This window comes from Chiloscyllium punctatum, chromosome 17, assembly GCF_047496795.1.
Source record: "Chiloscyllium punctatum isolate Juve2018m chromosome 17, sChiPun1.3, whole genome shotgun sequence".
Lineage (NCBI taxonomy): Eukaryota > Metazoa > Chordata > Chondrichthyes > Orectolobiformes > Hemiscylliidae > Chiloscyllium > Chiloscyllium punctatum.
In genome coordinates, this window is record NC_092755.1 from 59681178 (window position 1) to 59695921 (window position 14744).

Below are 14744 nucleotides of genomic sequence, written 5' to 3' on the forward strand. Positions count from 1 at the left end.
TTTTCTCTCCCTCCACTAAATGGACAAGTAGTTTACTTTATCCTGTGCATCTTTCCAGATTAAATGACAAGTGAATTCCCATTGACCTTCATCTTTGCTAAAAGGAGACTAGAAGTTGAAGCTTTTAATCTTGGTCTTATCAGAACTAGGGTGCAAGAAATAGACTTGGGTAGAAAAGAAAGACACCATTTATACAGCATGGGAAAAGCATGCTGAAGGGTTGGATCTCCATTGCAGAAAGACCAGTTGTCTGTCAATCTTAATTCTCAGAGCAGGCAGGTCGATTCTGGTTGATCAGGGGGTTACTATGGTCTGAGAAATAAGATTGATGCATAACTTGTTGTTGCATCATCATCAGTGCTTGTTCCTCAGGCTGTACAGAATGGTGTCTCTTTCCTCAAGCCTGTTTTTTTGTTTCCTGGTTCTGATAAATGCAAGATGAAAAGCTTCATTTCATGTCTCCTTTTGGCAATGTTTATGATTTGTATTATCAAGCATTTATTAATGTGACCGTAGTCGGAATTGACAAAATCATTACTCCCGCTGTGAGTGTGGCAGGAAGACTGGGCATTAGGTAACGATTATCCTTCTTGTAAAATTAACGGAATGCAAATAAGGAGAGCTCTTACAAAAGGTTGACAATTTCCTTGAACAGATTATGAGCTGGTGGGCAGACTCAAAACTCTCTCCTTCTTCTTCACATTGAACTCAACAACAGCAATTTGCACTTGCTGAGTATCTCCAGCATTTACTGTTTCTGCACCACTAAAAAAACACATTATCTAAAGAGGATCATACCAATAAGTCACCTGAAAACCATGGAATAAAAATCAGCTCTGCCTGCTTCCTGACAAAATAGCAATAGTTGAAAATGAGCCAATGTTCTGTCCATTGGTAAGTTATCAAAGCAGGGCCCTCTGCCCTGTCAGGTAAATGGATCAGATCTCCCAGCACGATTAAAGGAGACTACATTAAATCTCTTGATTTAATGTAACAATATAAAGTAGTCTGATGCTGTGCATATGAGAAAGAGATATAGGCTGTCACAGCCTCAGGACATCCCAAAGTACTTTACAGCCAAAGAAATACTTTTGAAATGTGGTCACTGCTGATAATTATGATAACCAATTTGTACACAAGTAGCTTCCACAAACTGTAATGTGAGAGTGGCTGGATAATTCATTTAAATTTTGTTAGTTAAGGGCTAAATATTGACCTGGGCACTCGAGACAATTTGTCTGCTCCTCTTTGAATACTGCTGTGGGATCTGATCCATTTACCTGTCAGGGCAGCAGGACCCTGGTTTGATGACTTACCAATGGACAGAACATTGGCTCATCTTCAACAATTGCTACTTGGTCAGTAAACAGAGCTGATTTTTATCCCATGGTTTTCTGACGACTCACTGGTATGATCCTCTTTAGATAATCTGTTTTGTTTTAGTGGTGCAGGAACAGTAAATGCCGGAAATACTCAGCAGGTCAGCCGGCAGCAACTTTGGAGACAGAAACAGAGATAACCTTTCAGGCATGTGACCTTACATCAGAACCGAAAAAGCTAGAGATCTAAGAGATTTCGAATGCGTCAGAGGATGGGGTAAAGAACAAAAAAGAAGGTTGGGACAGGGTGGATGGCAAGAGATTAAACGATAAGGGTCTTTATTGGGGCAGCCTTGAAGTGACATGAAGAATTAAACAATATGTTTAGAAGAAACAAAAGCAGAAATTATTGGAGAATCCCAGCAGGGCTGGAAGCATCTATGGAGGGAAAGCAGAGTTGATATGTTTAGATTAGGTTCCCTACAGCATGGAAACAGGCCCTTTGGCCCAACAAGTTCACACATTCCCCTACCCGATATTTACCCCTGACTAATGCACCTAACACTATGGGCAACTTAGCGTGGCCAATTCACCTAACCTGCACATCTTTGGATTGTGGGAGGAAGCTGGAGCACCTGGAGGAAACCCACACAGACACAGGGAGAACGTGCAAACTCCACACAGTCAGTCGCCTGAGGTGGGAATTGAACGTGGGTCCCTGGCACTGTGAGGCAGCAGTGCTAACCACTGAGCCACCCCACAGTGTAGAGAAGGTGTGAAAGGCAGAATCATGAGTACAGGTACTTCTTCGATAATGTAATGGTTGTGTTCTTGTGCAACCTTGCATTATAGAAAAATCGCAATTTAGAAACAGTGCTTAAAGTGTTGGCAACACATATTTTAACATTTGGCGCTTTAGAAACAGTGTCCCCAATTCGTCAATCGCATTACAGCGAATTTGTGTTAACGAAACTCACGTTATAACCGAATGACCTATAGCTGCAAATGAATCAAGGTATATATTAAAATGAAGTAAAACTAAATGGGAGGAAGGGGATATCATTGACAATTGCTGAACTCAGTGTTGACTCTGGAAGGCTATGAACTGCTCAGTTACAAGATGAGGTGCTTAATCTTGCATCGAGCTTCATTCAAACACTGCAGCAGGCCAAGAGCAGAAAGGGAATAATGCGGAGAATTAACGTGGATGATTGGAAACTCAATATCATGATCTTGGACTGGATCTAGGTGAAGTGGTCACCCACTCAGCCTTTGGTCTCAACAGATAGAGAAATTAATTGTAAACAGTGAACAAAATACGCAAACATAAAAATAAAACACTGCAGATGCTGCAACTTTTTTTTTAAAAGTTGAAATGGAACTGGGACCAGGACAGATAGAGTGAGGTCTTACTGATGGAGAGAGAGGTTGAGCTAGTGGCAGTGCACGGCACTGAGGGTGGATCTCAGGATGTTGTCAGAATAATTGCTCAAGCAGTGTTGTACATCATAGAGACCCTGGATGGATTTAAAACCGTAAAGATAGAATTTCAGTTGAATCCACATGGAGAGCTTGAGATGGCCACTCAGGTAGGCAATTTAAAAGCAGATTTTGGTAAATACCTTATCAGAGACAAGGAGGGAAATAGAAAGCAGTAAAGGTGAACAAACAGAAAGATTTGAAAGGATACCTTGTGGTAGAGAAGAGCAGAACTTCTTCAAGGTGGCTGTACCAGGAGGAGAAGTGGTGGTGAATAAACATTAAATTAAAAAAATTACAGATACTGGACCGGTTCCATTGGATTTTCAATGTTAACTCTGTTTCTCTCTCCACACATGCTGCAAGACTTGCTGAGTTTCTCCAGTATTTCCTGTTTTTCAATTGTATGACATAATACACTGTATTGCCATGATGCAGATACACAAATTGCTGTTTCATTGGAAGGAGGTATGCATGGAGAGTAAAAGACAGACATTTCATTTTCTGTGTCTGCACGGAATGGTGCCTGAGGAAAGGGAGAGGGTGTTGGGGGCGTGACCTAGACCTAAACCAGAATGTTGCAGAGAGATCAGTCCCTTTGGAATGATAAAAACAGAGGGCAAGGAGGGTGTGTTTGGTGGTGGCATTACCTGGAGGGGGAAAAGATAGCAAAAGGATGTGCTAAATACAGAGACTGTTAGGGTAGAAGGTGAAAGCAGGAAGAACAGGATTGTTGTTCTGGGAATTGGGAAAAGGGCTTGAGCAGAAGGGCATCAAATAGAACAGACATGTTTGAATGCTTTTTAAAAATTTATTTGTGGGATGTGGGCATCGCTGGCTGGTCAGCATTTATTGCTCATCCCAGTTCTTGAGAAGGTGGAGGACAGCTACAGTCCACCTGCTGTGAGCTGACCCACAATTCCCTAAGGGAGGGATTTCCAGGATTTTGATCTAGTGACAATGAAGGAATGGCGAAATATTTCCAAGTCTGGATGGTGAGTGGCTTGAGGGGTTCTTGAAGGTGGTGGTGTTCCCATGTATCCGCTGTCCTTGTCCATTTAGATGGAAGTGGTCGTGGGTTTGGAAGCTGCTGTCTGAGGATCTTTGGTGAATTTCTGCAGTGCATCTTGTAGACAGTACACACTGCTGCCAATGAGAGTCAATAGTGGAGGGAGTGGATGCTTGTCAATGTAATGCCAATCAAGCGGGGGCTGCTTTGTCCTGAATGGTGTCAAGCTTCTTGAGTGTTGTTGGAGCTGCACTCATCCAAGCAAGTGGAGTGTATTCCATCACACTCCTTACTTGTGCCTTGTAGGTGGTGGCCAGGCTCTGGGGAGTCAGGAGGTGGTTACTCACAGCAGTATTTCTAGCCTTTCACCTGCTTGTATATTCACTGTGTTTATGTGGTTTGTCAACTACACTAGGAAGAGATTCCTCAGCTTCGGATAAGTGCAGACATAATTGAAGTCCTGTTGTGGAAGGTTGCATCAACAATATGATGGAAACCAAGAAATTGGGAGAATGGAATAGAATCCTTACAGGAATCAAATATTGTCATGATAACTGTGTGTGGGGAGTGGACAATGGGCTTATAAAAATCATAGAAACAGATATCAGCCTTGCAATCAGGCAATTTTGTTCCATCACTCACTTCAGTATTGGTAATTTGAAAGTATATGATTCAATCGTGAGTATGTTTTATATTTTTGTTTCCAGATGCTCAGAATTCGTGTCAAAACAGTTGTGGACAAAGGTTGGCTGATTGTTCCTGTCATGTGACCTGCAAATCATTGCGAACATGTTGCCCAGATTACAGCGACTTCTGTCTCCGGGTATCTCCTCAATCAGGAACCTTAATGGGAGGAGAAGATTTTGTCATCGTTAATGCAACATTTAATGCTCAGGACAAGATAATTTGCAAGTGAGTCTGATATAGTCAGTAGACACCCTACCTAAGGATTAGTAATATAAAACAAACGTGTTTAATTTTGAATACACTGCAACAAAATATTGTCAGTTTTTTCTTTTAATCCAAAGATAAGAGTATTTTATGCTATAATTAGTGTTATTTCCATAATGTATCCTTTGTCAAATGGTTGGGTACATAAGCAGCTTGGACTAGTCTGCCCAAATGCTATTCATCAGGTTAGATTTTCAGTCGATTACAGGATTGACGTACAATCTTCATTAGCCCACTGAGACTCTTTTCACTTTGCCTCCATGTGTAAACAGACATTGCAGGTCTAGAGCCTGTCTGATTTTCTTTCCCGCTGTTCGTTACAATTCACCTTTTACTCTAGCTGTCTGATAACCATTTTCAAAAGGCATTGCTACAAGATCTCAAATATACCAAGTATTAATGCATTGTAGCTATTGCTTTGTATTGATACAGAGCCTGGGATGGAAATGATTTTTTAAAAAAGTTCATCACAGCCTCTTTGCACCTGTACTCCATGCCCCTGTTAATAAATCCTAGGATACTGTATGTTTTATTAACCATTCACTCAACCTATTGTGCCTCATTTTTCACGACTTATGTACATATACACCCAATTCCCTTTGTTCCTGTAATCCCTTTAGAGTTCCAAATTCAATTTTATATTGTGTCTTCATGTTATCCCACAAAAATGAATCACTTCACATTTCTCTACAATTAACTTAATCTTCTATCTGTCTCCCCACTCCATCAACTTGTATATTTCCTACATTTTCTTCTGCACAATTTACAAAGCTTCCAAGTGTTCTATGAACCACAGATTTTGAAATTGTGCAATTTAGAACAAGGTGCGGGTTATTACTATGTATCAGGAAAAGCAAAGTCCCAAAACTGACCCCTTGTGAACTCCACTGCAAACCTTCCTCCATGAGCAGACATTATGCTTTGTTGCAAATTGGGCAACCTACCTCTTTGGTCTAATTCTCTGAGAGGTCCGGAGTCGAGTAAACATTAAGACATTTGTTGCACTGCACGAGTCCATGTATCCATACTACTGTAAATGCTGAAAGCCCTCCACATCTCTCCACTGACTACGTGGCATCATCATCGTGGGTGGTGTGAATCATATTGTTCCAAATATTAGATTAGATTACTTACAGAGTGGAAACAGGCCCTTCGGCCCAACAAGTCCACACCGCCCCGCCGAAGCGCAACCCACCCATACCCCTACATCTACCCCTTACCTAACACTACGGGCAATTTAGCATGGCCAATCCACCTGACCTGCACATCTTTGGAGTGTGGGAGGAAACCGGAGCACCCAGAGGAAACCCACACAGACACAGGGAGAATGTGCAAACTCCACACAGTTAGTCGCCTGAGGCGGGAATTGAACCCGGGTCTCTGGCGCTGTGAGGCAGCAGTGCTAACCACTGTGCCACCGTGCCGCCCTATTAATCCTTTTGGGCTCATATACATCAGCTCATACACATCACCCCTCAAGTCTTTGCCTTAATTATTATCTATTACATACATTCATCTTTTTACAAATACACACTACTCCGTCTCCCACAAGCCTCTGACTTCATAGCTTCATTTGGTTTGGAGGTTCACATCTCTCCCAGAATGTGTTTTTGTTTGATCCAGATAAATGGCGGTCTCTCTTGTGAAACTTGGTACTTGACTTGGATGGTCTTCTTAACAGAGTGAGGTTTCAGCTTCAACTCCTGGTTTATCCCAGAATATAACTTGTGGATGTTTCTGATCTGTTCGAATAAGACTCCTTCTATCTTATGGTATTTTCTGCTGTATGTACTATCCAAGATCTCTGTTGATTTTCGTCATTTTCATGATCATATCCTCTCTGTTTTGATCCCGCATCCATCCCTTTTGACCTTCCCACAACTTTGGCAAATCCCTGGCAACAGAAATACTTCTACCAGGTAAAATCCTGTGGATTCTGGAAGTCTGAAACAAACACATGAAATCCTGAAGAAACTCAGCAGATCTGGCAGCATCTGTGGAGATAGAAACAGGGTGAATAATTTGAATCAAGTACGACTCTTCATCAGAACTTCATGTTCTAATCAGATGAATCCCACTTGGCCCCTCGCCTTGAATGTTATCACACTTCAAGTGCTCATCCAAGAACTTCGTAAAGATATGAGGTTTCCCACCTCAGCCACCCTCCAAGGCAATGCCTTCCAAACCCTCACCAACCTCTGGGTGAAAACATTTTTCCTCAAACCCTCTCTGAGTCTCCTGCCTTTCACTGGAAAATTATGACCCCTTATTATTGTTCAATCAACTACCCATTCATTTATCTGTGACTCATAATCATAGACGCCACTATCAGGATATCCCTCAGTCTTCTCTGCTCCAAATAAACCCTGAGTTTATCCTGCTTCACTTCATAGCCTAAATGGCTCATCCAAGGCATCATCCTGGTGAATCTCTTTTGTAACCCCTCCATTGCAATCACATCCTTTCTCGAGTATGGTGACCAGAACTGCACACAGTACTCCAGCTGTGGCCGAACCAAAGTTCCTAACAGCTCCAACATAACCTCCCTACTCTTACAATCTATGCCATGACTAGTAAAGACAAGTGGCCTGGCAGGCCTCTTAACTATCCTATTAACCTGTCCTTCTGCTTTCAGGGATCTGTGAAGGAGCATCCCAAATGCCATTCATTGAGTGCTCCCTTGTCTTGTTCCTTCTTCCAAAGTGCATCAGTTCACACTTGTCCGGGTTTTAAATTCCACATGCCACTGAACTGTCCATCAGACCAATCCATTTATATGTACCTATAACCTAACACCTTCCTCCCCAGTGTCAACCACCAGACCAATCTTTGTGTCACCTGCAAAACTTACTCATCGTCCCCCTAACATTCTCATCTCTGTCATTTATAAATAACACATACAATAAGGGACCCAGCACTGATCCCTGTGGCACAACCATGCACACCAGGCTTCGGTTACACAAACAGCCTTCTGCCACTACCCTCTGTCTCCCATCATTAAGCCAATTTTGAATCCAACTTGCCAAGTCACCCTAGATCCCATGAGCTTTTACCATTTTTAAAAATTTGCTTCATGTTTCTTATACTTTTAATAAAATAAGGACTTCTACATCGAAAGCCCCTTTCAACCATAGGATTACCCACAGTGAGTTTCAGCCAATAAAATATTTTGGAATAGTCGCAATGAAGAAAACGCAGCACCCAATTTGCTTAACGCAAGCTTTCATAAATAAGACGATCACATTGGCTGGATAACGAGTGCTTTTGTGATGCTGTTCGACAGATAGATTTTGGCCAGGATTCTGAGGATAACTTACCTGGGTTCCTTAACACTCCACCTGAGTGGGCAGCAAAGACCTCCTTGGTTTAACATACCCACTAGGAGATGGACCCCTGACAGTGGAGGATCACTTTTGTAACCCAGTGGACTGTCAGCCAAGTTTCCTTTCTGCCATGTCTTCAAATGAGAACCCACAACATTTTGCCATTGAATGTACAAGGGTGAGAAACTGAGCCTCACATTATCTCAGTATAAAACTGGCATTCTGCTTTGATTCAATCTGTGAGCTTCAGTCAGTTTTGGCTCTATCTTTATGCAGGAGATAGCTGTCAGTCCTCTTGTCTGCACCTCTGTCTTCAGATATGTGCTGGTCAAAGTTAAAGCTTATGATCTTGTGAATCCCAAGTTAATTGAAAGGTCTTATTTGCTGTAAGTTTCTGTTGGATTAAATTTCAACACTGTCCCATTTCAGGTTCAAGTCAGACATTTGTACCAATGGTTACGTTGATGCTGAACATAGGGCTCACTGTATCTCACCATTGCTGTATGAAAATGGAAGGATACAATTTGAGTTGTCAACAGATAATGGAATGACCTTTAATCGCCGAGGGACATGGGTGTCAGGTCAGTCAATTTCCTTTGGCTAAATCTTTTCATTAAATCTCTCACAGGATATGGGCATCATTGGCAAATTGGTGGTGAGCTGCCTTCCTGAACGGTTGGAGTTCACTTGGTGTGGATATGCTCAGGGTGAAGTTGAGGAACCTCCTTGACTTATAGCACCCCATTCGACCTATTAAATAAACAAGTTCAGAGAAGTTTACGTGAAGTTTACAATTAACACGAGTAAGGCAAACCACTTTATTGATATTATCTCAGTGAAGCCAATAAGCCTGGTGAGCACAAAAAAATCTTGCAAATCTGATGAGAATTGCTAACCCAAGGCCTTTGGTAAATGTGTTACCATCAAATGCCAAGCCTCTATCCATGGATGTTCTGTAGTGGGATATGATGATCCTTGGGATTTAACTCATTGTCCATTGAAAGAATGCTTTGTGGTAAATGGGACTATCTAATCACCTGAACAAGGACTCTTTAAACTGGAGAAGGTATTACCTAAAGAGTTATTTGTCCTTTCCTTGCATGTATTTGTTCTCCACTCAGAAACTGCCCAGAGCAATATGACAGGCTCAGTTTTACCAAGATTGTCAGGAGCCAACACTGGGCTCAGATCCAGCTTTGAGGTGGCTGTAATGGAATGCGGCTGGACACTCTACCTGAACATAGAACAGTGCAGCACAGAAACAGGCTCTTTTTCCACCATGTCTGTGCTGACCATGAGGAGAAAGTGAGGACTGCAGATGCTGGAGTTAGTTGAAAAATGTGGTGCTGGAAAAACACAGCAGGCCAGGCAGCATCCGAGGAGCAGGAGAATCGACGTTTCAGGCATAAACCCTTCTTCATGTGCTGACCATTCAGAATTAATCTTCTCTGTCTGCCCATGGTCTGTATCCCTGTATTCCCTGCCTGTTCGTGTGTCTGTTGAAATATCTCTTAAATATTGCTGTCTTATCTGCTTCTACCACCATTCCTAGCAGCACTTTCCAGGCACCTACTACCCTCTGGATAAAAACCTTGCCTTGCACATCTCCTTTAAACTATTCCCATCTCACATTAAATCTATGTCCCTCATTTGTGACATTTCCACTCTATGAAAGAGACTTTGACTATCCACCCTATCAGTGCCCCACATAATTATATATATTTCTATCCGGTTGCCCCTCAGCTTCTGTCACTCCAAATGAAAGGAATCCAAGTTTGTTCAACCTCTCCTTATAGTAGCATGCTCAGTCCAGGCAGCATCTTGGTAAATCTCGTCTGCACCCACTCCAAAGCCTCCACATTACTCCTTCAGTGCAGGCTGGTTAAAATTAGCCAGGGAACCAGCCGACCCAATCAAACACCATGTGGAGATGTCCTGGCAACTGTCTTATGGGGTCTTGTGGGTATTGGCAATCTGGGTAAGACAGTGTGAAGATGCCTCACGATGGAGGCAAATGCAGCTCTAACCTTTGGGGATTCATGGGTTCGGATCCTAGTTATATCATCCGAAGGTGCAGTGTGTTCCAGTGTTCCGGGGCATAACCCCTTGACACAAATATTGTTTAAGGTGGTGGTCCTTGATGAAATTTCAGCAAAATGCATTGGGCCAGGTTTTCTGAGGAGTAGCAATCCCACACTGATTACCGTTACACTCCACTTTTACAGAACGAAGGAGCTCTGCATTTCTGACAGGCGATTCCAGTCAGGTCTGGGTCCCCATGCGCAACTTCCATCCAGGCTGCAGAAATTATTTTGTGGCCATTCGAAAATCTAGGCCATTGTACCCCATGTATCCAATTTGCCCTGGAGCCTTGAGGCCTTGACACATTAAAGCTGCTGACTCCAATTTTGTCAAATTAAATTATGTCATTCAAACACGATGCAATCTTATTTAGAGTTATCTGAGCTCCTGTCCCTGGACCCCCTCTGCTCATTTGAATGTAGTTAATTGTCAGCTTTAACAGATGATCAATGCCTGAGCATTTACTGCCTTAGACAGTGGTGGTGTATTTGCTGTAACAAGTATGTGTGGAACCAGAAATAATTTAATTATCCATGTCCTACCAGTGACTGGTGAGTGATAAATTAGCTTTTAAGAAGGTTGTGACTTCATGCGATGTCCAGAATTGGATGAGTAGTTGCCCGAATGCCAGCTGAGAAATATGATCTGTGACAGGCTGACAACTTTTTAATGTTCTTTCATTGCATGCTTATGACAAGGTCAGCATTTGTTGCCTATTCCCAATTTCCCTTGAAATGTGTGGCTTGTTAAGTGTTTTTAAGAGGGAAGTTAAGAGACAATCCCATTACTGTTGGCCTGATGGGCTTTTTCAGCAACACACTATCAATCTGCCTTCCCACCTATCTGGTCCACCCTCCTCTCCGACCTATCACCTTTACCCCCACCTCCATCCACCTATTGCACTCTCAGCTACCTTCTCCTCAGCCCCACCCTCCTCCACTCCCGAGACTCCCAGTCTCATTCCTGGTGAGGGGCTTCGGCCTGAAAAATTGATTTTCCTGCTCCTTGGATGTTGCCTGACCTGCTGTGCTTTTCCAGTAACACACTCTCAACTCCGATTCAGATCTAGGCCAAACCAGGCAGCAGATTTCCTTCCCTAGAGATCATTAGCAAACCAGAAGGTACTTACAGCAGTTAATGCCATGCATATCATTGCTGAGACTGGCACCAGCTGTGGTGGAAGGATTTGAACCCATGTTCCCAGACCGTTAGCTGAGCCTCTCATTTCCTGGTTCAGTTTCCATCATGTCGCTATTATTGCATTGTGCTTGAGTTACTTACCCATTGTGTTGGGCCCTGCACTAGGTTCATGTGGCAATCAAAGGAAGTCGGGGTGTTGGGTACCATGTTATGAAAGATGTGTCAGGGTGGCTGAACATCAAGGACTTCATGAGATAATGCAGACAATGATGTCCTTGTAACATTATGCACTAGCACACCTTGTGGGATGAATCCAATTTGTCAATTTGCTTCTGCTGGAAAACAGAGCGGTGTGGGGTGGGGGTAGGGCAAGGTTTGTAACAACTTTCTACAGACTGCATACTGGTCGTGGAATTTTATAATTTCAGGTAACTTTTAGCAATTAAGCTGTAATAGTAAAGTCGCAAGTGACCGTGGAAAATTGATCTCCATCTGCAGGAAAAATGTGAATTCTCCTCAGCTCAAATAGGGATGAGTACAACACAAAACCCTTCTCAAAAGGTGAACACTTTTAGTGTTCTAATTAGTTCTAATGAAACATGAATATGCCATAATTTACTAATCATAAACTCCTTGAACTTTGCTTTTTTAGCTGGAGTGCTTAATGAACCCCTTGATTAGATTGTTATTCTGTAATCATACCTAGATATTCACTGTACTATTTATAGAATTTGCAAACCACATCATATTCTGTAAAAACTTACAAAAATGACTTTTTTTGAAAGGCACAAGTATTTAAATTAATCTCTGAAAAGAGGGAGTCAATAGCTTTCCAAAGTGGGTGGTTTGGATTTGTGGAAATATTATTCTGATTAAGATAGACTAGATGATTGGGATATTAAAAATTCCTTTCGCCCATTAACCCAACACAGCAAACTCTAATCCAGGATGTGACTGAGAAGTATTTGATCAGCATTCACAATTTAATAATATCTTGACACTAATTGGCCTAATTCGGAGACCAAAGTTTAAGGAGCTTATAATCTTCAACTTCTGACCTTACATCTATCTGTGACCAATTAACATCAATAATAAAAATTATTTTCCATTTAGTACGATGAATATTTAAAGCTGAGCTAGACAGATTTTTTTCATCAGTACATGGATTAAAGGAAGAGGCAAGAAAGTGGAGTTAAGGTTTATCAAATCAGTCACGATCTCATTGAATTAGGAAGTACACTCGATGGGCTGAATAGCCTACTTCCTCTCCTAAATCTTATAATCTTGTTTATTTGGTGTTCAGTCCATACCTGTGTATGGGAGTACATTCAGAGCTGCTGCTAATGCCAATTGACCTTCGAACTAATTAATAAATAATTGTAAGTTATTATCTCAAGTTTATTGTTCTGATAAACTCTTCTGTTTATTAGAGCAAAATGTTATGATCAACTAAATGGAGAAGCTTACTTAGTATGAGCAACTTCTGTGCTAAAGCAAGCATGATGCAATTTGATTTAGCAGAAACTGTAGGGTCATGCCACAATAATAATTCGGACTAATTTCACACACATGAAAGACATGGTAGGGTGCACATGGAACTGCTAGCATTTGGGCATCAGCCACTTGTCAAGCATATCACACAAATTCCCTTCCACTCAACCCTGGTGAGATGTGAGTTCGATCCAACTGGACACGCAGAGTGTGGAATGATGCCCATAGTTCCAGAAATTGCAGTGAATTCGTAGGGAATCAGTTACTGCAGTTTCCAGCCAGTGCGCTTGTAATACCATCAACAAAGATTCAGCCCTACCTTGTATGTTTAATTGAGGTCAAAAAGACAGGCTGTTACATATTTGTAATGATTGCTTCCAATGCTCAAGTAGAGGTGTCAACCACAGATTTATCATTCAGTTCGATTTATTGACAATGTATGGAGGATATTCAAAACTATTAAAATGCTTTGTTTGTTTAGTCTAGTTTTTTTTAGAAAAATGACCCTTTGGGATTCAAATATGAAAATATTGCAACAGGACCCGTGTACTTTATGTCAACTGATAGGGAAGAGATAATTAAAACTTGACAAACTACAAACAACACAAATGGGAATGATGCACAGGGTACAGGTGCTTCCAGTTTATAGCTTGTAATGATTTGCACAATACTGTCTTCATATATAAATGGAGCTGTCCAACAGTTCACCTAAATATTTACTGTGCAGCAAATAAACCCTTGGCAAAATACAATAATGTTATACTGGTATAGTTTCTCCAGATTTTTACATCATAAAGCAACTTTAAAAAGGTTTACATCGGAAGTGGTTGGGTCTTCGGTTACATCCTTCAGACGCACTGTTGCTATAGAACTAGGGAAGGTAAATATTATCGTGGCTTGTTCATATTACAGAATTATTCAATATTTATCATCAGAGTCATAAATTTGTCAAGGCTAACAGAATAGTGCTGCAACATTTGCTTTCAGGGCTTTTGTGAGTGTCTTTTCCTAACTTAGTTCCCCCTTAGTGGTTGCAGCATAACTGAGGAAAGTGATTGACTTTCACTGGGAGGGGGTGGGTGGGTGGGGGGGTAGTGTAGACAGCCCTGCAGAATGATCTTGTGCAACTCTGGCTGAAGGAGGCCCAGTGCTGACTGGAACCACCTTGAATGGCTAACAGCAACCTGCTTTGTAGACAATCACATGGGCACAGGCAGAATGGCAGTCAGGACTGGGCAGCAGCTTCATGCTACATCGATAGAAAAAAAATCCTGCAGATGGTGGAATCCAAAGCAGACAAACAGGAGGCTGGAGAACACAGCAAGCCAGGCAGCATCAGGTCAATGAGGTCAATCATCAGGTAGAGAAGTCAATGTTTCTGGTAGAACCCTTCCTCACGACTGAGGAAGAATTACATCTGAAACATTGACTTCTCTCCCTCCTGATGCTGCCTGGCTTGCTGTGTTCTCCCAGCCTCCTGTTTGTCATGGACGTCTGTACATGTGTGTGTGTGTGTGTGTGTGGGTCAGTGTATGTGTGCATGCCCTCCTCCACCTCCCTCCCAGATTTGCCACACACAAACACACACACACACACACTCCCTCAGTGTCATGTAGACCCCAAGGTCAGCTTCCAACCACATATCCTCGCCATCATTCAGACTGCCTTTTCCCAGCTTCCCAACATCACGTGACTCCACCCTTCAGCTATTACATATATATTTTTGTTACCTCTAGACATAATTATTCCAGTGCACTGCTGGCTGACTTGTTATGCTGTATCTTTCATAAGCTTGAAGTGATCCAAAACTCTACTCCTGTGCCCTAACCCCCATTGCCCCTGTCTGCACTGATTTATAGTAGCTTCCAGTTAGGGAACATCTTGATTACGAAATCAAAACCAAAAGAACTGCGGATGCTGCAAACCAGAAACCAAGACAAAAATTGCTGG

General features: G+C 42.0%; 1 protein-coding gene across 5 annotated transcripts in view; it reads left to right on the plus strand.

The window, feature by feature from the left end:
- The window catches only part of susd2 (sushi domain containing 2), a 230121-nt gene that overhangs the window by 123214 nt on the left and 92163 nt on the right, over positions 1-14744 (plus strand). For all 5 annotated transcript variants that reach the window (XM_072587276.1, XM_072587274.1, XM_072587275.1 and 2 more), the window contains exons 3-4: positions 4515-4719; positions 8511-8662. In XM_072587276.1, coding sequence (XP_072443377.1) covers positions 4515-4719; positions 8511-8662 — 357 coding nt within the window. The remainder of the gene's footprint in view (positions 1-4514; positions 4720-8510; positions 8663-14744) is intronic.